The sequence below is a fragment of the Pelophylax lessonae genome (assembly GCF_965119305.1).
Source record: "Pelophylax lessonae genome assembly, chromosome: 3".
Taxonomy (NCBI): Eukaryota; Metazoa; Chordata; class Amphibia; order Anura; family Ranidae; genus Pelophylax; species Pelophylax lessonae.
Genome location: NC_138770.1, coordinates 353,836,497 through 353,861,908, shown reverse-complemented (window position 1 = coordinate 353,861,908; position 25,412 = coordinate 353,836,497). Strand labels below are relative to the sequence as shown.

The 25,412-nt window shown below is 44.6% G+C and overlaps 1 protein-coding gene across 1 annotated transcript in view; it reads right to left on the bottom strand.

Annotated features, from left to right (window-relative positions):
- The window catches only part of MEI4 (meiotic double-stranded break formation protein 4), a gene marked incomplete at both ends in the record, with an annotated part of 227,774 nt that overhangs the window by 100,784 nt on the left and 101,578 nt on the right, over positions 1 to 25,412 (bottom strand). The window contains one exon of the mRNA XM_082250892.1: positions 23,566 to 23,694. Coding sequence (XP_082107018.1) covers positions 23,566 to 23,694 — 129 coding nt within the window. The remainder of the gene's footprint in view (positions 1 to 23,565; positions 23,695 to 25,412) is intronic.

The window sequence follows — 25,412 nt, the reverse complement described above, 5'->3', positions numbered from 1 at the left end:
TTTCACAGGATGAACTTTCTCATCTCAAGGAATACTTGGATGAGAATTTGAAAAAAAGGGTTCATCAGACCCTCTACTTCTTCCACAGCTGCAGGATTTTTCTTTGTCCGCAATAAGGATTCCAGTCTTAGGCCTATTATCGATTATAGGCAATTAAACACGATTACGATAAAGGATCGCTATCCTTTGCCGCTCATCCCTGAACTCATTGAACAAGTGCGTGGGGCTACTTACTTCTCTAAATTAGACCTGAAAGGGGCATACAACCTAATCCGAATCCGTGACGGAGATGAGTGGAAAACAGCATTCAGAACCAGATACGGATTATTAGAATATCTTGTGATGCCATTCGGGTTGTGTAATGCTCCCGCAGCCTTCCAAAGGTTCATAAACGACATCTTTAGAGACTTACTTGATGTCTGTGTCGTAGTATACCTGGACGATATACTTATCTATTCGCGATCTATGCCTGAACATATAAAACATGTAAGACTTGTGTTATCCAGATTACTCTCACACAATCTATACGTGAAATTAAAAAAAATGCTTATTTCATAAGGAAGAAATATTATTTCTAGGATACATCATATCCAAAACTGGAATTAAGATGGATATGAGCAAGATATCCTGCATTCTGGACTGGCCTATACCAACAACTCGTAAGGCATTACAGCGATTCCTTGGATTCTCCAACTTCTATAGGAAGTTCATAAAGAACTTTTCCGCTATTGTGAGACCTCTCACACAACTGACAAGTATAAAGAAACCATTCAAATGGTCAGAAGAAGCGAATCAAGCTTTCTGCTTGTTAAAATCAAGCTTTACCTCTGCTCCCATACTACGCCATCCAGACCCATCCCTCCAATATATTCTGGAGGTAGATGCGTCAAATATGGCAGTAGGAGCAGTTCTCTCCCAACGACCAACAAATACTTCACCACTCCACCCAGTTGCTTTCTTTTCAAAATCACTAAGCAGCCCAGAGATGAACTACCCAGTAGGTGAAAAGGAGTTGCTTGCCATAAAACTGGCACTGGAGAATTGGCGACATCTACTCGAAGGTACCCAGTTACCAATACTCATATATACAGATCATAAAAACCTTCAATACCTCCAGACTAACAAAACTCTCTCCCACCGACAGGTACGATGGTCATTATTCTTCCTAAGATTCAACTTCCTAGTGACCTATACGCCTGCAGACAAAAATAAAAAAGCGGATGCGCTATCACGATTAGTCGAAGATAACTGCGCCGAAATCCCTTCCATTCCCATAATACCCTATGAACGTATTATTGGTGTTGTCCGTTCCTTGAAGGAAGAGATTTTGCACAGTATAGGATTAGATTCACCTCCACCACAACTGAGTACTGATGCAGAAGGCTTCCTCTATTACAATGACAAACTTTACATACCCCCTACTATGCGCACCAAGATCTTGGAGTTGTCACATGATGTGCCCATGGCAGGACATATGGGTATGACGAAAACCCTTAATTTGCTTACCAGGCAGTTTTGGTGGCCTGATATGAAGACGTCTGTACAAAAATTTGTTTCTTCATGTGACATCTGTGCAAGGTCCAAGATTGACACTACAAAACCATCTGGTCTACTCTGCAGTCTACCAATACCCCAGGCTCCATGGGAAGTTGTGTCCTTAGACTTTATAGTAGAACTACCACCTTCTAAGGGATTTAATACCATTCTAGTGTCAGTGGACCACTTGACAAAGATGGCACATTTCATTGCTATCCGTAGACTACCTTCGTCTAAACAAACAGCGGAACTACTGATGAAACATGTGTTCAAGTTGCATGGAATTCCAAAGACTCTTTTGTCCGACCGTGGTTCACAGTTCATCTCTAAATTTTGGCAAGCACTTTGTCAAATATATAGGATTGAGCGAAAGCTCACTTCTCCCTACCATCCTCAGACCAACGGACAGACTGAAAGAGTCAACCAGTGCATTGAGCAATATCTACGTTGCTATACATCATACCTACAGGATGATTAGGTGGATCTCCTCCCTCTGGCGGAATTTGCTTACAACAATGCAACCCACAGTACTACTAAGCAAAGTCCGTTCTACTTGAATTATGGGTTTCATCCCACTCTTCTTCCACCACGCATCCTGCCATCCAGTAACCCAGTAGCCTCGGATTATCTTACCCAAATAAAAGACTCTCTGGGTTTACTCAATACCACTATATCACACGCTCATAGTCAACAAAAAAGGTACTACGACCTTCGTAGAAGACCTTCTCCTCAGTATGCTATTGGGGACCTTGTTTGGCTATCAACAAGAAACTTAAGATTAAAGATCCCTAGCAAAAAACTTGGACCTCTATTTTTGGGACCCTTCCCAATTAAGAAACTTATTGGAAAAGCTGCAGTACAGCTCACCTTACCAGCAGATCTTAAGATCCATCCCATCTTCCATGTGTCGCTACTGAAGCCCCATGTTCCTAACCAAGGAATAAGGCCTACCATCTTGCCTCCACCTCCAATACAAGTTGAAGGCGGAGAAGAATATGAGATCAAAGAGATTTTGGATTCTCGCATCCATAGAGGAAGACTCCAGTATCTCATAAGATGGAAGAACTATGGACCCCAAGACGACACCTGGTTGGATACCTCTGATGTTCATGCACCTAGGCTTATACGAAGGTTTCACTCGAAATACCCAGAGAAACCAGTGCTATAGGCCTTCCGGAGCCGGCCTTAAGGGGGGGGGGTACTGTAAGATTCTGGTACCTCTGGTACCCTTAATAATTTATTTCCTTCCAAATATGCGTCCCACCTTTTTTACTAGGTGGTAAGCATACACCTTTAAGAAAGATGATGTCATCGCTGAGCGCCGCAGATCGGCTATTTCAACCGCCGGCGTTCTCACTCACATCGTTCGTTCAACCTGCCTTGTGTATCCACATGCTTTCAAGCCTGTCTTGCTGTCGGAACCTCCAGCTGGTTGCTTCTACCTGGAGCAGACCGGAACCTCGCTACTGATCCCTGTATCTCGCTACCGGATCTTCTCCTCTCTACTGGACCCCTCTACTACTAACATTTACTAGTGATAAGTACCCCACAGGGGAATCCTCCATAACCTACTTACACTATCTATCATCTGCACTGTTGCATAGATTGCTAGCTCTTGAGCCTACTACCATCTACTATCTGCACTGTTACATAGATTGCTAGCTCTTGAGTCTACTACCATCTATCATCTGCACTGCTACATAGATTGCTTGCTCTTAAGTCTACTACCATCTATCATCTGCACTGCTACATAGATTGCTAGTTCTTGAGTCTACTACCATCTATCCTTGCACTGGGTTAGTCTATCCTGTAATTGTCATCTGCTGTCCTCACCACCTGTCACCATACTCGATTACTAACCTATCTGCACTCTACCTAATACCATCTAGTACTCTCCTGAAACAAACCTATCAAGTACTTACCATCTCTATCACTGTTCACACCTGTCCCTTCAGCACAACACCTTCATACTGTCATATACATTCCACCACTCCAGGAACATCTTATTGAGTGTGTATATATCTGTATGTTGAAGCTGACAGGCCCACAGTGATGAGTCTGGAGAGTTGGATCTGGTTATTCAACACATCTCTACATGACTACTGAGTGGAGATTTTGCAGCTGCATATCCAGCCTACTACAAAAACGCAGGAGCGTTACACTTGCACATCTTTTCGCATGCTACATTTCCGGATATTTAGTTTCTCCAGGTCCCTAAGCAAGACGTCCCTAAACACCTTAACTGAAGGGGCCATGGAACCTGGAGGGTTGAATGTGGAGGCATTGGAGAGGCCAGAATGCTGAAAATTTGTCGAAATTATACGGTTGTCCTTGATGGGATTACTAGTGACATATCTTTTAATATTGATTTTCCTTATAAATTTATGGATGTCCATATAAGTTTCAAATTTGTTGATGGTTTTGGGGGGGGCATATTTCAAACCTTTATCTAGTATTTGTTTTTCTGATTCAGTTTCCTCCTCTTGAACCTCGTTTGATTCTGCCAATCTCTTTTTTCCTTGGTTTACCTTGGGAAAACCCCACCCAGGGTAACTTTGGTTGGAGGTCAATGTTTGACCAGTAGCTCCCAATTCTAGCTCTTTCTGTTGTTGGCCAGAGCCAGAAGTGGATTGGGCTAATTTATCTGGACCCACATTATCCCTTAATGGGAAAAATTGGTTCCTGATGGGGACATTGTATTGGTAACCCATTTGGTGTTGACTTTGATATGACTGATCATCCTCATAATCGGAATAAGGATCGGGACCAAAGTCCTGCTCTTCCCAACCCCGACTTGATCTGGGATATGGTGGTCCCTGTCTCTGCCATGGAGTTTGATTGTAACCTGAACCTGTATATTGGTTGGGATGGGGTCTCCATTGAGGTCCCTGATTATAAGATGATTCATAATTCTTAGGGCCCGGTCCCCACCTTGGTCCATTCCAAGATGTATCCCTAGGTCCCCTCGCTTTCCCATTCCAAGATTGGTTGTAGGGGGGATATTGATTACTCCCTCTATCCTGACCTGGTTGAGGTTTACCCCGAGGAGGAGCTTGCACCCTAGCTGGTGACCTATATGAAGGGTGTCTTTGAATGTTGGGAAAAGGAGCCTTAAAGTTATTATTTTTGGATTTCTTATTTTTAGCCTTTTTTTTTATTAGACACATTAGGCATAGAGGTGGGCGGGGCAGGATTGGAAACTTCCATAACTTCCTCCCCCTCCTCCCTCATCTGTTCAAAAAGCTTTTTTTTGCCATTCGAACAACGCGCTATTTTGATAGTCAAATAGATCCCTATTGAATTTTTTTCTCTTTTTTAATTTTTGTTCTTTTTCCTCCTTTTCTAAAACCTTAAGTAGGTCAGCAGAAGCAGATTTATAGTCTCCACTTTGCATTAAAGGGTAAAGCTTAGATTTAACTAATTTAATTTCCTCATCTAGTCGCGACAATTTTGCTTTTTTGCGAACAGTGAGGAATTTCAGAAAGGAGACACCCGCCTCATTAAAATATCGGTGCCATTCCTCTAGTTCAACCTCTCCAACTTGGGGACAAACCTCCCATCGAAGACTTAGAGGAACCATAGAATTTTTTATATAGGTCTCAAGAAACGCGATATACCACTGAGTGTGGATTTCTGAAACCATGAGATTTTTTAGGCGAACAAACACACCATTTATGTCGTCATTGTCGGCCAAAAAAAACCTCAAATACCCCTTCAGTGTTCACCACCTTAGCGGCTCTATATTCAAAAATGTCCATGTTGTTGGACATATGTGTAGGTGATACAGCAGCAGTTCACAAGTCAAGTACAAATGGAAAAAAAAGGGGAAAGAAACTGCGCAAAATATCAAGAAAAAAGGGGTAGCAGCAACCTAATATGTGACAAACATCATAAAACAGTAAAAGGGGGGAAGCTGCGCTAAGTGACACAAAACATAAATCAGATTGAGTCCAACGTAAGTCCCAAAATTAATTTGATAAGTATATGAATAATGTAATCAACGAAAAGTCCAAATATTCAAACGAAAATCCACAAGTGCAGACAATGAATGAAGTTACTGCTTACCAGATGTAGCAGTATAATAAGCCTTGCGTGTATATAGCCGAGCCAAATGAAGATCTATGAAGGATTCCTCACCAGCGATAGCCGTCCCAAGGTCACAATTAAATGGATGTTAAAGTGAAAAACAAATACAAAAACATAGCGTGATACTGTATAATAGGTGTAAATAAACCACTCCCGTGTGTATCAGAAAAGAAAGGTGCTGATAAAGACCGCCACCATCACAGGCTGCTTACCAGATAAAGAAAAAAAGGCAAATCAATCCAAAGCAATGAATGAATGAATGAAACAAGCCGTAAGATAAGCCACCACCTTAATCCTAGTTTAATTACCAGAAGGTGTAGATAAATAGGCGTAATAGATCACTCGAATAACTTGTGACCCCCTAGGGACCGTCACCAGAATATCCTGCTTACCAGAAATAAGCAAGTAAATGCCAATATCACGAGTCCGGGTGTCCCTGGATATATTATGCAATCCCCTGTGAACAGGTCCGGTCCCTGGTGGTATAGAGGCTGACCCACAGATATGGCTCCGAGGTTCACATATAAATGATAATGGAGATGTCCATAGTGTAAAACCGTTTATTGCAGATAAAAGATAAAAAGTAATGCACTTACATAAGAAGCATATAATGCGCTGAATCGAAGCTGCTGGCCGGACAGCTTCAAACACCCGCCTGAGCATCTCGTAGGGGTGACGTCAGCACGCAGCGACCGACGTACATTTCGTCAGAAAATGACGTTCTCAAGGTACGGGCGGCGCGCTGACGCCACCTCTTTTATTTACACCTATTATACAGTATCACGCTATGTTTTTGTATTTGTTTTTCACTTCAACATCCATTTAATTGTGACCTTGGGACGGCTATCGCTGGTGAGGAATCCTTCATAGATCTTCATTTGGCTCGGCTATATACACGCAAGGCTTATTATACTGCTATATCTGGTAAGCAGTAGCTTCATTCATTGTCTGCACTTGTGGATTTTCGTTTGAATATTTGGACTTTTCGTTGATTACATTATTCATATACTTATCAAATTAATTTTGGGACTTACGTTGGACTCAATCTGATTTATGTTTTGTGTCACTTAGCGCAGCTTCCCCCCTTTTACTAGTATTAGTACACCCTGGACCTAGTACAACCAGCACTGCAGTACCACTTGGTGATGTGGCGAGTCCCATAAGTGCAGTTGAAGCTGGTGCGGTGGCTAGCACGAGCCACCGCATATTCGAAGACAGGCCCATAGAGCCCATAGTGTCCTCCCTGAAGCGCTGGCATTTCCTAATTGGCAGCCCACAGATTCCACAGCACCAGTACTTCCCCCAGTTACTGCTCAACCCGGAATCCAAGTGGAAACAGCTGGTTTTAATCCCATTAACTTTTTTGAGCTGTTTTTCACTGAAGATCTTTTCAGATCTATTGTGGACCAATCAAATTTAAACGCACAACAATTCATCGCCGCCAACCCAAATTCACCCCTTGCCAGACCATGTGCATGGAATCCTATTACGATTCCCGATTTTAAAATCTTTCTGGGCCTTTCCCTCAACACGGGCATTACAAAAAAGAATGAATTGCGGTTATATTGGTCCACTGACCCAATCCATCAAATGCACGTGTTCTCTGCTGCTATGTCCAAGGCTCGATACGAACAAATATTTCGGTTCATGCATTTCAACGACAATGAACTCTGTCGTCCTCGGGGAAACCCTGAATATGATTGGCTCCACAAAATTCGGCCCCTCGTAGACCACTTCAATCAGCGGTTCAAAGCCTTGTTTACCCCCCAACAAGATATCTGCGTTGACGAGTCCCTGATTAAGTTTACTGGCCGCCTTGCTATCAAACAGTATCTCCCCAGCAAGCGTGCCAGATACGGGGTCAAGTTGTATAAGCTCTGTGACAGGGCCACAGGCTATACAGTTAATCTCTGTGTCTATGAGGGAAAAGATAGCTCTGTGGAGTCCCCCAACTGCCCAGACTACATAGGGAGCAGCGGCAAGATAGTTTGGGACTTGGTGTCACCCACCCTTATTCGGAAAGGGGTACCACTCGTACGTGGACAATTTTTATTCAAGCGTGACACTTTTTATACACCTCTTTCAATTACAAAATCAAATGTATAATAATAGCCCAATCTGTGCGTCTCAGTTCGTTATATCATACATTCAGCGGCGCTTCAGCACACACAATGTATGTGTGCAAGTATATTAGTCAGTTCCTGCAGTGCTTCAGAGCCTGAAACTAGTCCCAACTCCACAGGATGTGCAGTCACAGCCAGCAAAAAGATTTCTCCTCTGATGTTCAGCACCAGTGATTGTACACACAGTATCACTAATCCTTCACCACACCGACTGTGCACCCCTATGAAGTGGCCACTCACCGAATTGCCCTTGAAATATCGCCTTTATGCATAAGCTGCATGAGCCCTTGCTTCTAGTCGGTCTGTCGTCTCTTAGGCACGTCCAGATCCTATCCGTCCACCAGGGGTCACTATCAGGCCGTATATCTCCTCAGTGCAATTTGTAAGCAAACGACATGAAGCAAGAGAGTAGTGTAATACTGTTTCGACTTTATTAATTAAATAAAACTTCCCTCCCCTTCAGCGTATATATGCTTACATTTCAATCACCCTTTGCACGCATATCATAAACACAGAGGCTTTGAAAGGTACCGCCGCTCGCCGACCGCGAGCTAGTCCCTGCTGTGGATTACAGCGCTCCTGCGGCTAACAGGCGAGATCCAGAACAACAGCGGTATCCTCCCTTCGTCTCCTCAGCAGCAGCGTACGTGCATCCATAAGGTGCGATGAATTGCTTGCAGTGAAGTGGAGGGACAAACGGAACGTTTTCGTTCTGTCCTCCATTCACCCAGACACGGCAGTCCAAATTACTACGGTCACCGGTGTTGTTGTTGAGAAGCCCCTCTGTGTCCACGACTATAACCATAAAATGGGAGGGGTGGACTTCAACGACCAGATGATGGGACCGTACTTAATTGCCCGTAAGGCCAGATGCTGGTACAAAAAAGTGTCTGTATACCTATTTCAGTTGGCTATTTACAACGCTTTTGTCTTATACAAAGCGTCTGCCGGAACATTATCCTTCTTTCAATTCCAAGAAGAGATAATCAGAGCCCTTCTGTATCCAGCTGGTGCTCCTGCCCAAATTCCCCAACCAGATGCAGTGAGCCGGCTGCATGAGAGGCATTTTTCCGGAATTCCTCCCGAGTACCCCTACCCAACGATACCCCCAAAAAAGATGCTGTGTCTGCAGCAAGCGCGGATTTAGGCATGACACCCGGAATTATTGTCCCAACTGTCCTGGTCTTTGCCACGGTGACTGTTTCCGTCGCTACCACACACTAGTGGATTATTAGCGTAGGGTACAGCACGGCACAGTTTAGGGCACATTTACACAGGGTCTCAAAAGATGTTCGATGGCTATCGTCATTTTGAGAGGCCCTAACCTGGAACCTGGAACTCGACGTTTGAAGAAGAAAAAAATAAAAATACATAAAAACATAAAAAAGCCAAAAACAGTTGTCGTGTCAGTCATTTTTTATGTTCTTCTACACTTCCTACTGTACTTTTACTGTACTTTGTTTGTTTTCCATTCTTTTGTTACCCTGTTTCTCTTGCAGGTACTCGTCGGCTGCCACATTGATTTTATATATTCTGACACAAACAGCGTTTGCACTCAGCATATATGGATACCTTTGCTGGCAGCAGCTGTGGTGATAGGCTGATTTCAGCACTGCAGTTAAAATACCTTTAGGTATACGTGGAATATTGTCATGTATACCCATCATTAAATTCAGTGGGTGGTTGTTTGGGCGGTTATGTTAATGATGAGTAATACTACACAATATTCCTGTGCTGATTTCTGTTAGGTTCTCTTTTTTTTTTGTTCAGCCCACAGGCTGCATGAAAAAAAAAACCTACACTATATGCCAAACAAGGACCAGCAATGTACTGGTACGTTGCTGGACTTTGAGTGGTTATACCAGGATGATGCCTGCAGATTTAGGCATCATCTTGGTATCGTTTTTTACAGCCAGCGGTCAGATTACATGTAAAAGAAATCATAGCGGATAATTGGCCGCTAGACTGCTTTTACATGCAGTGGGAGGGGACTCCCCCCCCCCTCCTGCCGCCTTCCGCCGCCTTCCTCGGTTTTTCTCAGGCTCTCCTGTCCCACCGATTAACCCGAGAGTGCAGTCGGTGGTTCAGTTATCTAACCATAGATCTGATTGGAGATGAGAATGGCTCCAATCATCTCTATGGCCTAAGATATCGGAAGCTACGAGCAATTCATGACTTCTGTTTCGCCAGAAATAAACAGCGCCATTGGGAAATTGGGAAAGCATTTTATCACACCAATTTTGGTGTGGTCAGATGCGTTAAGGTCAGAGGAGAGATCTAGAATCTAAAAGACCCCAATTATTTTTAAAAAGAGTACCTGTCACTACAGATTGCTATCATAGGGGAAATTTAAATTCACTGTGATAACAATAAAAACGATAAAAAAAAAAAAAAATAAATAAATAAAATGAAAGAAAGGGTGTCAAAATAACAAAAAAAAAAAAAAAATCAAGCCCCCCCTGTCCCCCCGTGCTTGCGCGCAAATGCGCACACAAGCGTTGGTCTAGTGTCATATGTAAACCGCAATTGCACCATGCATGTGAGGTATCGCCGTGAATGCCAAGTCGAGTGCAGTAATTCTTGCAGTAGACCTCCTCTGTAAGTCCAAAGTGGTAACCTGTAAAGACTTTTAAAGGCTTTTAAAACCGTACGTAGTTTGTTGCTGCTGCCCGAGCGTGCGCAATTTTTAAAGCATGTCATGTTTGGTGTCTATGTACTCGGCATAAGATCATAATTTAAATTTTACCAAACAATTAGGAATTATATATTGTATTTCTGCATTAAATATGAAAAAAGTGTTTTTTTACGCAAAAATTGCGTTTGGAATATGTATGCGCAAATACCGTGTGACAAAAAAAATTGCAACATCCACCATTTTGTTCTGTAGGGCCTCTGCTTTAAAAAATATATATAATGTTTGGGGGTTCAAAGTCATTTTCTTGAAAAAAAAAAAAAAATTTTTCATGTAAACAAAAAGTCACAGAAAAGGCTTGGTTTTCAAGTGGTTAGAAGAGTGGGTGATGTGTTGCTAAGATTGAGCATAAAATGTCAGGACTGTTCAAAAACTCCCCAAATGACCCCTTTTTGGAAAGTAGACACCCAAAGCTATTTGCTGAGAGGCATATTGAGTCCATGGAGTATTTTACATTTTGCCCCAAGTTTCAGGAAAATTACAATTTATTTTTTTTTGCTTTATTTTTACACAAAGCTGTCAGTAAATGATATAATGCTCACACATGCCATGGGTATATGTAAAATGACACCCCAAAATACATTCTGCTGCTTCTCCTGAGTACAGGGATACCCCATGTGTGAGACTTTTTGGCAGTCTAGCCGCTAAGGGCGTGAATTGTTGATCTCACTCCTTACTACCTATCATAATTTTGAAGGCTATGAAATGCCAAGATGCCACAAAACCCCCTCAAATGACACCATTTTGCAATCTAGACACTCCAATCTATTTGCTGAGAGGCATGGTGAGTATATTGCAGCTCTCATTTTTTTGGGAAAATGAAGAAAAAACAGGAAAAACTGAATTTTTGTAAAATCTTACCTGTAAAATTCCTTTCTCTGAGTCCTCCGACAGTCGCCGCCTCCTCTAAGTCATCACTATTGGGTATTGACTTCCTATCCGTAGGAATAGCTAGGCATAGAGACTTAGTCAAAAGACAAAAGGCATTAGCATATACACACCCATGGGGGCTGTCCCACTGGTCAATACCCCCCCTGCATCACCACTCCCAACTCAGTTTGGTAGCATAGCAGTAGGTAATAAGAACCCCAAAAGAGGGGTGGGGGCGGCGACTGTCGGAGGACTCAGAGAAAGGCATTTTACAGGTAAGATTTTACAAAAATTCCATTTTCTCTTACGTCCTCCGACAGTCGCCGCCTCCTCTAAGTCATCACTATTGGGATGTCCCAAAGCAGTATAGACATGAGGGGTGGGAGACGAAACCGTAGAAAAGGCAACGCAGTACCCACATCAGAGAAAGGAATCTTACATGCACCATAAGAACCAACTGGGCAACAGAAAAAAACAATGCTCAACAGGAGCAACAGCTCAGGAAAGCAAATGCCAACAGCCAGGGACCCAAAGAAAATTCAAAGGTCCATCATGGCACAGCCGCACTGAGAACTTTGCGGCCAAAAGAAGCATCATGCCAGAACGTCTACTTTGTAGAACTTGGAAAAAAGTGTGCACCGACGACCAAGTCGCCGCCATGCACACCTGGGCCACCTAGGCCCGATGCCAATAGGCCCAGGAAGTACTCAAAGACCTGGTAGAGTGCGCCTTAAAAGGGAAGGGCGGAACCCGTTCCTTCAAGGCGTAAGCCTGTTCAATGGTCTGTCTGATCCATTTGGCAATAGTCGCTGTGGACGCAGCCATGCCCTTCCGAGGTCCCTCAGGAAGGACAAAGGGGGAATCCGTCTCCCGAAAGGATTCCGTAGACGACAGGTAAACCCTGATCGCCCTGACAACATCCAAGGAATGCAAAGCAATCTCCTTTGGATGTTTAGGCTTCGTACAAAGCGAAGGCAGGACAATGTCCTCATTAAGGTGATATTCAGAGATCACCTTGGGAAGAAAGGATGGGGGTGGTCGCAAAACCACCTTATCCTTGTGAATGATCAAGTAAGGGGAGCGGCAAGACAACGCCGCCAGCTCCGCCACCCTGCGAGCCGAAGTGATCGCCACCAGAAAGGCAACCTTCTGTGACAGCAGAGGCAAAGACATCTCCCTGATACATTCAAAGGGAGCACACTGCAACGCGGACAGAACCAAGTTCAAGTCCCACGGAGGTAAGGGCTCCTTCCTGGGAGCGGCCAAACGTCGCCCACCTTGAATAAAGGTGCGCACCAAGGAATGAGACGCCACAGGGCGTTGGAAAAAGGACAGCCAGTGCGGACACCTGGCCCTTTATCGTGGCCAGCGCCAGGCGCTGATCCACTCCAGACTGGAGGAAAGCCAAAACTCTCGACACCGAGTAGGAACGAGGGGAGAACCCCCTGGACTCACACCCGGTGAAATAGGCTTTCCAGGTACGGTAATAGATGTTACCAGAGGAGGATTTCCTAGCCTTGATCAGGGTAGGGATAACCTCAGGGGATAGACCCTTGTCCTTCAAGACCAGGGTCTCAACAGCCAGGCCGTCAAAGCCAGCGACTGTAAAGCAGGATGGAAGATCGGACCTTGAGACAGGAGATCTTCCCGCAGAGGCAGGCGCCACGAAGGTGCTACTGCCAGGTGAACAACGTCGGCATACCAGGACCGGCGTGGCCAGTCCGGTGCCCCCCGAATCACCATGTGCAGTTCCGAGGCCAATCTGTGCAGGAACGGGGATAACAACTGAATCGGAGGAAAGGCGTACATCAGACGATACCGATGCCACGGGGCCACCAACGCATCCGAGGCGTCCGCCAAGGGATCGCGCGTTCTTGCCACGAACCTTTCTGCCTTTCGATTTAGCCGAGATGCAAACAGATCCACATCTAGGGATCCCCACCTTGCACACAGCATCTTAAAGACCTCCGGGTGTAGGGACCATTCCCCCTGGTCCAGGGTCTGGCGGCTCAGATAGTCTGCCTGCCAATTTTCCACACCCGGAATGTGAACTGCCGAGATCGCCGGGACATGAGTCTCGGCCCAAGACAGAATGTCGGACACCTCCCAAGCCGCACAAGCACTCTTGGCGCCCCCCTGGTGGTTGATGTAAGCCACCGCGGTAGCATTGTTCGTCTGTACGCGAACAGGCAAGCCCTGGAGACGTTCCGACCACTGGAAGAGACAGAGTTTTATCGCTCGTAGCTCCAGTACACTTATCAGGAGGGAGGACTCCTCCTCCGCCCGAGTTCCCTGGGCAGACAGGTTGCCCAGAACCCCACCCCAGCCCGACAGGCTGGCATCCGTGGTAACCACTGTCCACACCAACGGACGGAAGGACTTGCCTTCCGCCACCGACGGGGACTGGATCCACCATAGAAGAGCCAATCTGGTCCGGCGACTCAGGGAGACATCCAGATCCAAGGACTGAGGAAGCCTGTCCCACCTGGCCAGGATCTCCGTCTGGAGAGCCCGCGTGTGGAACTGAGCAAAGGGGATTGCCTCGAAGGCCGACACCATCAACCCCAGGCCCCCGCATGCAGGTCCTGAGTGACGAGGACGGATTGTCCCTGAGGGACCTGAGTTCGTCCCGCAAAGTCCGGAGCTTGTCCTCCGGCAAGAACACCTTTGCCTGAGCAGAGTCCAGAACCATTTCCAGATAGGGAAGGCGAAGCGACGAAGACAACGCTGAGTTCTGAACATTGATGGTCCAACCGAACTCCTGGAGCGTCTGTACCGTGATGGACAGATCGCAGTAGGCCCAGGACCGGTGCCAACACCCTGGTAAACACCCTGGGTGCCGAAGTGAGACCGAAAGGTAACGCCACAAACTGGTAGTGGTCCCCTGTGATAGCAAACCGAAGGTACCGCTGATGACCCTCGAAAACAGGGATGTGCAGGTACGCATCTTTCAGATCTACCGAAGCCAGGAATTCTCCTGGATTTAAGGAGGCCACAACCGAACGGAGAGACTCCATTCGAAACTTCCGAACACGCCCGAAGCGGTTCAGCGCTTGCACGTCCAGAATAGGACGCACTTTGCCCTCCTTCCTGGGCAAAGTGAACAGATTCGAACATAAAAACCCCCGAAACCTGTCCCGATGAGTTACCGGGACAAACACTCCCTGAGCAAGCAGGTCCTGCACCGCGTGATGCAAGTCCTGCAGACGCCCCAGAAGCAGATGAAGACTGGAGGGAAAGAATCTGTCCGCCGACCGGGAAAGGAATTCAATCTGGAAGCCCAATCGAACGATTTCCTGGACCCACCTGTCCGATAGCCGAGGCAGCCAAGGTCGGAGGAAACCGCGCAAACGTCCCCCCACCCCTGAAATGCGTGAGGGCACCCCTTCAGGTAGAGGCGGATTGACCCGCCGAGCCGGCATTGCCGGACTCCTGCTCACCTGCCCAGGGCTTCTTCTGGGTGCCCTGGGCCTGGAAGGTCTTGCCCTTGGGATGGGCCCAAAAGGCACGAAAGGACCCCCGATTAGAACAAGACGCAGAACCCCGCCTGCCTCAAAAAGACTTGGTCTTCGGGTTCTGGGGCATCATAGAGCACATGCCCCCCGTGACGCCTGTTACCAGGGTGTCCAATGCCTCGCCAAAAAGGCGAGAGCCATCATAGGGAGAATCAGCAACCGTCTCCCTTGAGGACTGGTCGGCCGACCAGCTCTTCAGCCAAATCAGTCGCCGTTGAAGCACCACGACACTAGAGAGGCGAGCCACTAAGGGAGCCTCGGCCAAGGCTGCATCACACAAGTACATGACGCCTTGGTGGATTTAATCCACCAAAGTCAGCCGGGCAGGTGTAACACCAGCAGACACAAGATTGCGCTTAAGCATCCTAGTCCAAGTCCTGAGCCACGGGAACGGACGCGAAAACGGGTTTGAGCAATGAACCGCCACCGCATAGGAATGGCGAGATAGGGACTCCAACCGCCGGTCTGTGGGACCCCGGAAAACTGGGGCCTCCTCAGTAGGAACCAAGGTAGCCTTGTTCAGCACGGCCACAGTGTGATCCACCTGTGGAGGCACACACCATCGTGATTCCTTAGCCGGATCAAAAGGATAAAGCAACCCAAACCGACTAGGTACCAGGAATGGATGTTTTAACGTGCGCCACTGTTCATTAACAGAGTCATGGAATTCTTCTGGGCAGGGAAAAACCTGCGCAGACTTGCGGGTCCTGTGCGTCCCAAACGGGGACACAACGCCCGGAGGACAGGGCTCATCCTCTAAATGTAAGGTGTCCTTAACAGACACAATCAAATCATCCATGGTCGCCCGTACTGCAGGCGACCCCGGGGAGGGGGTATCAACCCCTTCCATTTCAGCCTCCCCCTCAGACCCCAAGGGGTCCAAGGATGAGCGGGACCCTGAAAAGGGCACGCTCGCAGCAGCAGCAGCCAAATCCCCATCTGAATCAGAAGAGAGAGACAATCTGGGACTCCTACTCGCAGCCCGTTCAGACATCAGCAGTTCCTAATTCGCCACCGCAATTAGAGCGGGGCGCAGCGGGGCCACAGGAGAACTGGGACCCCCCACTAGAGCTGGAGGAAACTTGCTTTCCTGAGAATCCATGGCTCAAGTTATCAGAAAACAAACTACAGTGCAAAAAAGATGTACTGTCCCCTTTAACAGCGCTGCGGTGTGCGCAGCCCACCGCTACTGCAACAGTGATGAAAGACCCCCAAAGGAGAAAAGAAACTGAGCCAGAAGCGATATACAGAGGGAAAAACTGAGAGTGATAACCTGCAGAGCCCACAGAGCGTTGCTACCAGTGTCCTTGCTGCTGATGGAATGCTGCTGGAGAGGGCTGGACTAAGCCAGGCCCCGAGAAAATGGCTGCCCCATAGGAATGCATTGGAGGCTATGCCAAAATGACCGCCGACATGCGGTCGGACCGATCGTTCCACCGCCCACAAAATGGCGGCGGATGGCGCCAAAATGACATGTATAATCGCCCCAGAGAAGCTATACACGTGTGCTCACAGTAAATATGGCGGACCGCGCAAAATTGCCCCGCTGCGGTCGCCGCACAAGCACAGACGTCTGCACCCCCAAACATGCACCTAAGGTGACACAGGGACAGGGACCCCCGGCAAACATACAAATCTGCACAAGCGAACCCTGCAGGGATCGCACAGGGAGTCACACAGGCACAGACATGGGAACACACAGCAACACAGACTGCCACCCCAGACAGAGGCCCCACACAGAAAAGTACTTACCTGTACCAGATGGCGTGGGGGAGCCTCTATGCACGGATAAACCTCTGTCCTCATCTGACAGGGAGTGCCGTGAGCCAGGGACATGACGCTGCAGCACCGCAGACGAGTCCTGTGAGGTAGCCACCTCACGGCTGCATCCCAGGGATGGGTCATTCGTAGTGCCAGGGCGAACCATAGCTGAACGCTCGATGGCAGGCTGGGGGTCCATCTGACCCTCTGTGCCCTGGAAAACCAGGGCGGTCAGTCCGAATCCCAGCACCACATGATCCATCTTCATCCGAAGAGAAGACTAACACTAGAGCTGACAAAATAAACAGCTAGTAAAGTAAGAGAAAAACTGACATTTTCAAAGAAAATCAAATAAAAGATTAGGAAGGCTGAGACTGAAGCCCCAGCACAATGGAAGCCTGACTATTCCTGATGCTAGGCAAAGTAAAACTGAGTTGGGAGTGGTGATGCAGGGGGGGGGGGGGTATTGACCAGTGGGACAGCCCCCATGGGTGTGTATATGCTAATGCCTTTTGTCTTTTGACTAAGTCTATATGCCTAGCTATTCCTACGGATAGGAAGTCAGTACCCAATAGTGATGACTTAGAGGAGGCGGCGACTGTCGGAGGACGTAAGAGAAATACATTTTTTTTCCTCTTTTTTTAATTTCCAAAACTTTGTGACAAAAAGTGAGATCTGCAAAACACTCAACATGCCTCTCTGCAAAAAGCTTATGGTGTCTACTTTCCGAAAAGGGGTCATTTGGGGGGGGTTGTGCTGTCTTGGCATTTCATGGCCTCCGAAACTGTGATAGGTAGTCAGGAGTGAAATCAACAATTTACGTCCTTGGAAAGCCTGAAAGTGGTAAATGATTTTTGGGGTCCTGTACTCGGCTAGACTGCAAAAAAGTCTCACACATGGAGTATCCCTGTACTCAGGAGAAGCAGCAGAATGTATTTTGGGGTGTCATTTCACATATACCCATGGCATGTGTGAGAAATATATCATTTAGTGACAACTTTGTGTAAAAAAACAAAAAATAATAATAATATATTTCCCGGAACTTGAGGCAAAATATAAAATATTCCATGGACTCACCATGCCTCTCAGCAAATAGCTTGGGGTGTCTACTTTGCAAAATAGGGTCATTTGGGGGGGTTTTGTGCTATCTTGAAATTTCAGGGCCTCCGAAACTGTGATGGGTAGTGAGGAGTAAAATCAAAAATTTACGCCATTAGAAAACCTGAAGATGGTGATTGATTTTCGGGGTCCCGTACACAGCTAGGCTCCAAAAAAGTCTCACACATGGGGTATCCCCATACTCAAGAGAAGGGTCAGAATGTATTTTGGGGTGTTATTCCAAATATACCCATGTCATGTGTGAGAAATGTATCTTTTAGTGACAACTTTGTGTTAAAAAAAAAAATAAAATAAAAAATTGCAATTTTGCCAAAACTTGTGGCAAAATATAAAATATTCCATGGACTCACCATGCCTCTCAGCAAACAGCTTGGGGTGTCTACTTTCCAAAATGGGGTTATTTGGGGGGGGGTTCGTTGTATCTTGACATTTCAGGACCTCCTAAACCGTTATAGGTAGTGAGAAAATGCAATGAAAAATGTACGCCCTTTGAAATTCTGATGGTGGGGATTGGTTTTCCAGGTCCTGTACACAGCTAGGCTATCAAAAAGTCTCACATATGTGGTATCCCTGTACTCAGGAGAAGCAGCAGAATATATTTTGGGGTGTAATTACACATATACCCATGGCATGTGTGAGCAATATATCATTTCAATGACAACTTGTGTAAAAAAAAAAGATTTATTTTTTTTTAGTCATTTTTCAACCACCTGTGACAAAAAAATGAAATATTCAATGAGCTCAACATGTCAACATGCCTCTCAGGACATTCCTTAGGATGTCTACTTTCCAAAAAGTGGTAATTTGGGGGGGTTTTGTACTGCCCTGCCATTTTAGCACTTCATGAAATGAGATAGGCAGTCAGAAATTAAAGCTGCGTAAATTTCAGTATTTACACCATAGTTTGTAGACGCTATAACTTTTGCGCAAACCAATAAAAATACGCTCATTGAGATTTTTTTTGTCAGAGACATGTAGCTAAATACATTTTGGCCAAAATATATGACATAAATTGAGTATATTGGATATTTTTGAAAAGACGAAGTTGAAAATGTCATTTTTTCTCAAAATTTTCGCTCTTTTTTTATTAATATCGCAAACAATAAAAAGTGCAGAGGTGATCAAATGCCACCAAGAGAAAGCTCTTTTTGTGGGGAAAAAAAGGACGTACATTTCGTTTGGGTACTACATTGCATGACCGCAAAATTGTCAGTTAAAGTCACGCAGTGCCGAGTTGCAAAAAGTCGTCTAGACGTAGAGCAGGAAAATCCGCCGGTCTTAAAGTGGTTAAGCAAGCAACACCGTGTTTGGGATTAGAACCCATGGTTTGAGTCTTTCCAGGTAGGAGTGCTACCCACTAAGCCACTGAGAGAAGCACATTTGGAGCACATTTGAAGCACAACTGGAGCACAACCGGAGCACAATTATCCTTGTATTGTACTTATAATATACAGTAGTACAATGATTAAAGAATGAACATAGATCAAGAGAATCTATATTCTCCTAAAATACAAATACAAGTACATTGCTAAATCATCAAAAATTAGTAGATGTGACAGGTTTTGCTTCTTTTGCCAATATTTATATTATTATCATTGATGCAAGAGTTATATCTCTATTCTATATAAGTCAAACTTTTTTTATGTCTTAATTGGTATTTTATGAAAATGTTGAGTTCTATTTATGTATGTTCATTCTGTAATCATGGTACTTCTTTATGTTCTAGGTATAATGGCACAGGTGTGGCATATCAAGATGCTGATTAGACAGCATGATTATTGCTTTATTGCTCAGGTGTGCTTTAGGCTGGCCACAATAAAAGTCACTCTAAAATGTGCAGTTTTACTGTACTGGGGGGCTGCAGCACGGTGGCCAAGACCATACAGTGGTTTAACAGGACAGGTTCTACTCAGAACAGGCCTCGCCATGGTCGACCAAAGGAGTTGAGTGCACATGCTCAGCGTCATATCCAGGGGTTGTCTTTGGGAATTAGACGCATGAGTGCTGCCAGCATTGCTGCAGAGGTTGAAGGGATGAGGGTCAGCCTGTCAGTGCTCAGACCATACTCTGCACACTGCATCAAATTGGTCTGCATGGCTTTTATCCCAGAAGGAAGCCTCTTCTAAAGATGAAGCACAAGAAAGCCAGCAAACAGTTTGTTGAAGACAAGCAGACTAAAGCCCCATACACACGTAGCGATCGTCGGCCGAACGATCGGCCGTCTTTTGTCCAGGGCCGTCGTGTCTGTTGAAAACTGCAAAAGACTGCACACGAATTTTTTCGGCCAACAACAGCCGACTGCAGAAGTGATGTCATGTGATGGTTAACTTTCCTTGTCTTTTTTCTTTTCTGAGCATGCCCAGTCTTGCTAATCTGCTGTCTGTCGGCTGAAATCTGTACTGACTGGCGAACAATCGGCCGTTCTGGTGATGGCCAACAAAAATTTTAATGCCTGCACGACAGATTCTGTTCGGCCGAAAATGCGCTGTCGGCTGTCGGAAGCATCATACTAACAGCCTACAATCGGCCGATCGGTCGTCAGCCGAATATTTACGGCCAACAATCGGTACGTGTGTATGGGGCTTTAGGACATGGATTACTGGAACCATGTCCTGTGGTCTGATGAGACAAAGATAAACGTATTTGGTTTGCATAGTGTCAAGCGTGTAAGGTGGCAACCAGGTGAGGAGTACAAAGACAAGTTGCTTACCGTCAAGCATGCTGGTGGGAGTGCCATGGTCTGGGCTGCATTAGTGCTGCCGGCACTGGGGAGCTACAGTTCATTGAGGGAACCATGAATGCCAACATGTACTGTGACATACTAAAGCAGAGTATGATAACAGTGATGGTCTGGCCAAGCATTTCTCCAGAACTAAACCCTATTGAGCATCTCTGGGGCATCCTCAAACTGAAGTTGGAGGTTAGCGCAAGGTCTCTAACATCCACCAGCTCTGTGATATCATTATGGAGGAGTGGAAGAGGACTCCAGGGGCAATCTGTGAAGTTCTGGTGAACTCCATGCCCAAGAGGGTTAAGGCAGTGCTGGAAAATAATGGTGGCTACACAAAATATTGACACTTTGGGTCCAATTTGGACATTTCCAATTAGGGGTGTACTCACTTTTATTGCCAGCGGTTTAGACATTAATGGCTGTGTGTTGAGTTATTTTGAGGGGGCAGCAAATGTACACTGTTATACAAGCCGTACACTCACTACTTTACATTGTAGCAAAGTGTAATTTCTTCAGTGTTGTCACATGAAAAGATATAATAAAATATTTACAAGATTGCGAGGGGTGTACTCACTTTAATGAGATACTGTATATATATATATATATATATATATGTGTGTGTGTGTGTGTGTGTGTGTGTGTGTGTGTGTGTGTGTGTGTGTGTGTGTGTGAAGAGGGAGAGAGAATAATATCTGTTACAATAACAGATAAAAAGAAGCAGCATAAAAACCCAGCAAGGACAATTTATTTTTAGAAATTAAAGTGTTCATCTCAAAATTAAAATGTATGTTTTTGTGGAAGTAACAGTTATACAATGAGAATCAAAGGTTGACACACTTTATATATAAATAGTACAGTTTGCTAGCTCTCACAAATTCACTGTCATGAATGTTTGTTTGGCATTCACACATTTCGGAATTCACTAAAAAGAAATGAGTGTAGGCTTGTGACTAGTTTTCTAGTCTGGGCATGCTCAGTTGTGTCAGTACAGAGTTCTAAAAACAGGGTGAATTTTTTCTCTTGTCAGACTTTCAAGCATATTTCTGCTTTCAGAACAATATTTCAAGAAATTTAAAAGCAGATAATCTCCAAACAATATACCACATGTCTAGGAATCATTTAACCTATGAGATTAAGCTCTAAACATTACCATGTGCAATTCACCTGCTTCTACCACCACTACTGATTTAGAAGGTCACTGGTTTATGTGACCTATAGTGAATTTGATTTTGTGATTATGTATTTACCGCGTGCTTTATTGAATATCTTTTCGAACTTGATTTTGTTGTTTTTCTATGGATTTTAGTCACTTGTAACCATTTGTTCACCCATTTCCCGACTAGGTGCTATAGTAAATAAACCCCTAGTTTACACTTTTTGGGGACCAGTGACACTATTACAGTGATTTTTTAAGAAAACAGGTTTGCTCTTTAATGTGAAAAAAGAATGGTACAGATAAAACAAAGTTCTTAGAGCCGGTTCACATTACCGCAACCAGAAAGTCGCCCCATGAAGGAGTGACTTTGAAGAGACTTTGAAGAGACAGAAATTGGATAGAGGTCGCCTTGAAGTAGTACAGGAACCTTTTCTGGAGTCGGAGAGACTTCAGTAGTGCATAATAAGATGGCTCTCATTCATTTACATTGAATTTGTAATGACAAACGACTTGGGGCGACTTGAGGTCGCACAAGTCGCGTCCCAAGTCGGAGTAGTGTGAACCGGGTCTTACAGATGTACATATCATTGAAACAGGACATACTCATTACAGTGATTTTTTACTTTCTGTTTTAAAACATCCAAAAAAAATAATCTAATTTTCTCATAGATTTAGGCCAACATATTTTTGGTAAAAAGAAATCCCAAAAAGTGCATATTGATTGGTTTTCTCAAACGTTGCAAACTTTGGGACATATACTGGAATTTGTATTTATTTATTATTTTTTTTATAGAAATGGTTGCGATCAGAGACTTAAAGCAGGACGGAGATATTGCGGTGGACAATCTGACATGACACTTTTGACACTTTGTGGGAACCAGTAAAACTAATACAGTGATCAGTGCTAAAAATATACACTGTCACTGTACTAATGACACTGGCTGGAAAGGGATTGAACATCTAAGGAGATCAAAGGCTTAAATATGTGCCTAACCAGTGTTTTTGTGTGTACTATGTGCTGCTTTCACTAAGGGATGTTCCGGATTTTACTCCCTGCTTTGCAGGGAAACAAAATCCAGCACATCCCTGCTGACAGGAAAGAGCTCTGCCTTGTTTACCTAGGCAGAGCACCATCCAGTCTGTCTCCTCACCGGCACCCGCTGATTGGCTTCAGCTGTGACTAATCAAAGCAGAAGTGGCCCGCCTCCTACACGGAAGAGCAGAATCACATATGAATACATAATCTGCAGAGTGGCTGCTCTGTACAATGGGCTAGTCGCTAAGAAGTTAACTACAACCAAAACAAATGTATCAGTTTTAGATGGAGTGGAGCAAGTTTTGATCCTCCCCAATGAATGCAAAGTATTCTCTAACTGGACAATCTGGAGATTGTGACATCGCTGTCCCATCTCTTCACCTCATCCAAACAGAGAATGCTTTGCATCTGCTGAGAAAATGCAGCATTCTCTAAATGGCACTCATCACTAGCAAGCAGTCTCCTGTGTTCATTAGGCAGCAGGGCAGTCGCTCGCAAAGACTAGCATAAGTCTGAGTAATATAATTTTTTTATGCTGCACTGTACTTTGTTATAATTCATTGGGAGGGAATAAAGCTCTGCGATTCCTTCTCTAGAAGCATGTTTATTTTCTAACCACTGATTGTAAATTGTTGCCGATATCCCTGTAAAAGTGAATTAGACCAACTAGATTATTTAGGTCAATGCAGTTTATAATTACTAAAGTGTAGCACCTAAACATATTAGATTTCATTAGATGTTATATAATCCCTATTATATCGCTCCTCTAAAGCCTGCTACTAACTCCCCTGGTGAGTGAGCACCCCCATGTGGTTCTTTTTTAAATACATACACGCACTCCTATTCCATTATTTATTTTTGGTTTAGATATGCTTTAATTTTGGCAAATTAAACAGCTAAGCACTATCTGAAATCCTAATAAGAAATTAGAGTAACAAACCTGGTGTTGGAGAAGCTCATCAACAAAATTCTTGATTTCAGAAAAAAGGAGATTTATTAAGGGTCCATTAACCTTGGAACATTTCCCCAGTTGATACAGACAATCTACCATAGCTTGCTGATTCTGAAACTAAAATAAATTAGCAGTTAAATTATCATTTAAATGGAAGGCGTAAGAACATAAGAATATATATTTTTTTACAGTATAATCAAAGTATGTTAAGACTTCGGGCCTAATAAAATGAGCCTGCAATGCCACAAAAGTCAATAAATATAAGGTCCCTTTCCCACTTGTGTGACTTGTCCTGCGGTTTGGGACTGCAAAGTCTCATGACAAGTCGTACTTCAGGATTTCCGATGAGCACTGTTCATATCTGTACGACTTCAAGTCACAACGACTTCAAAGTAGTCCCTGCACTACTTTGGGATGATTTTAATGCATTTTGAGGTCCATAGACATAGGCATTGCTTCAACTCCAGTCAAAAACGCTGCAAAATCACAGCAAAAAAATGCAGGAAAATAGCTGTAAAATTGAGCTACTTTTAGTCCGCACAACTGTGAAAGGGGCCTTAAGCAGAGCAGGCACCAACGTTTGTGCAGCATCCAGCAACCACAGACCTAGGAAGGGGGGGGTGCAGGATAGGGTAGGGACATTTGTTCCTAATGAAGCAGGTGCCCTTGCTTTGAAAAAAGTTATAGAAAGTACCCTATAGGGTAATTACATTTTGAAGGTATTATATTTTATTCCATCCCCATGATGTTAACTCTGCTTCAACCTACAGAAACTACTATACTAGGATAACCAGACTTCCCCCTCTTTTAGGGGTTTTCACTTGGAAAAATTTTTCACATTTTGTCTCCAGTTAAAAGAATGTATCTCTAATTTCTTTCCAGATTTAATAATATTATTCTTGGCTCGGGTGGCTTCAGGGTAATCCATTTTAGCAAAATTTCTGTGACTGGTCTAGAGCAGGAGAAGGAAGGATGTAGCAGCAAACAGTTTTGGGGGAAATCAGCAATGGACACCGGAGGAAGACTTCAGGAAAACAAACCTTTTCATTTGCTAGCGAAGAAGACTTAGCAATGACTCAAGTCAGTTTGCCAAGTACCCAAATAAGCGTGTACATCACATATATATCAGCAGTTGCATCACAGATACATATTTTCCTAACTAGTTTGGCAAGCAATACATAGTCTTCTCTATACAGATGTTCCCTGTAACATCTTATCTATGGCAATTAACATTTTCGTTTTCACACTTATCTGTATTCTCGTTAGTTACAGGAGAACAGAGAGAAAGAGATAGATGGAGAGAAGGGAGTCTAAACTGCACAGCTTGACTTTTCTTCTCCTTGTAGTACTATTGGCATTATCAGAATCAACCATTTTGTTTTGCTAATTATCCACCATTTTAGAAGGCTTTCCAGGTGATGTCACAAGGGGACAGGGGTGTCTGCTCCTGTCTGTGTCCAGGGTTATTGATGAGATTACATGTCAATATTATATGGTCTTCCCATTCCGTCCCCTCTTGGCTTGTGCAGAATAAGTTATGGCAGGTAAGGATATGGATCATTAACAACCTTGGCCTTGCTTGTGATGGTGATCTGCAGTTCACACCTGGGCACAAACTCTTGGCCCAGAGCAAAGTACGCCTGAGTGTTATTAAACCATCCTCCTATTGTTACCATAATTTGGCCACATCCATCAGTTTGGTTCACTTCACATGCCACTATTATCTCCACCTCCTTGCTCTGCCCTGCCCCACCCCCAATTAAAGTGGGAACAGTCAGTAAGATGTTCCTGGATTTCATTTTAAAAAGCGGATTAGCTTACATTATGCAGATAAT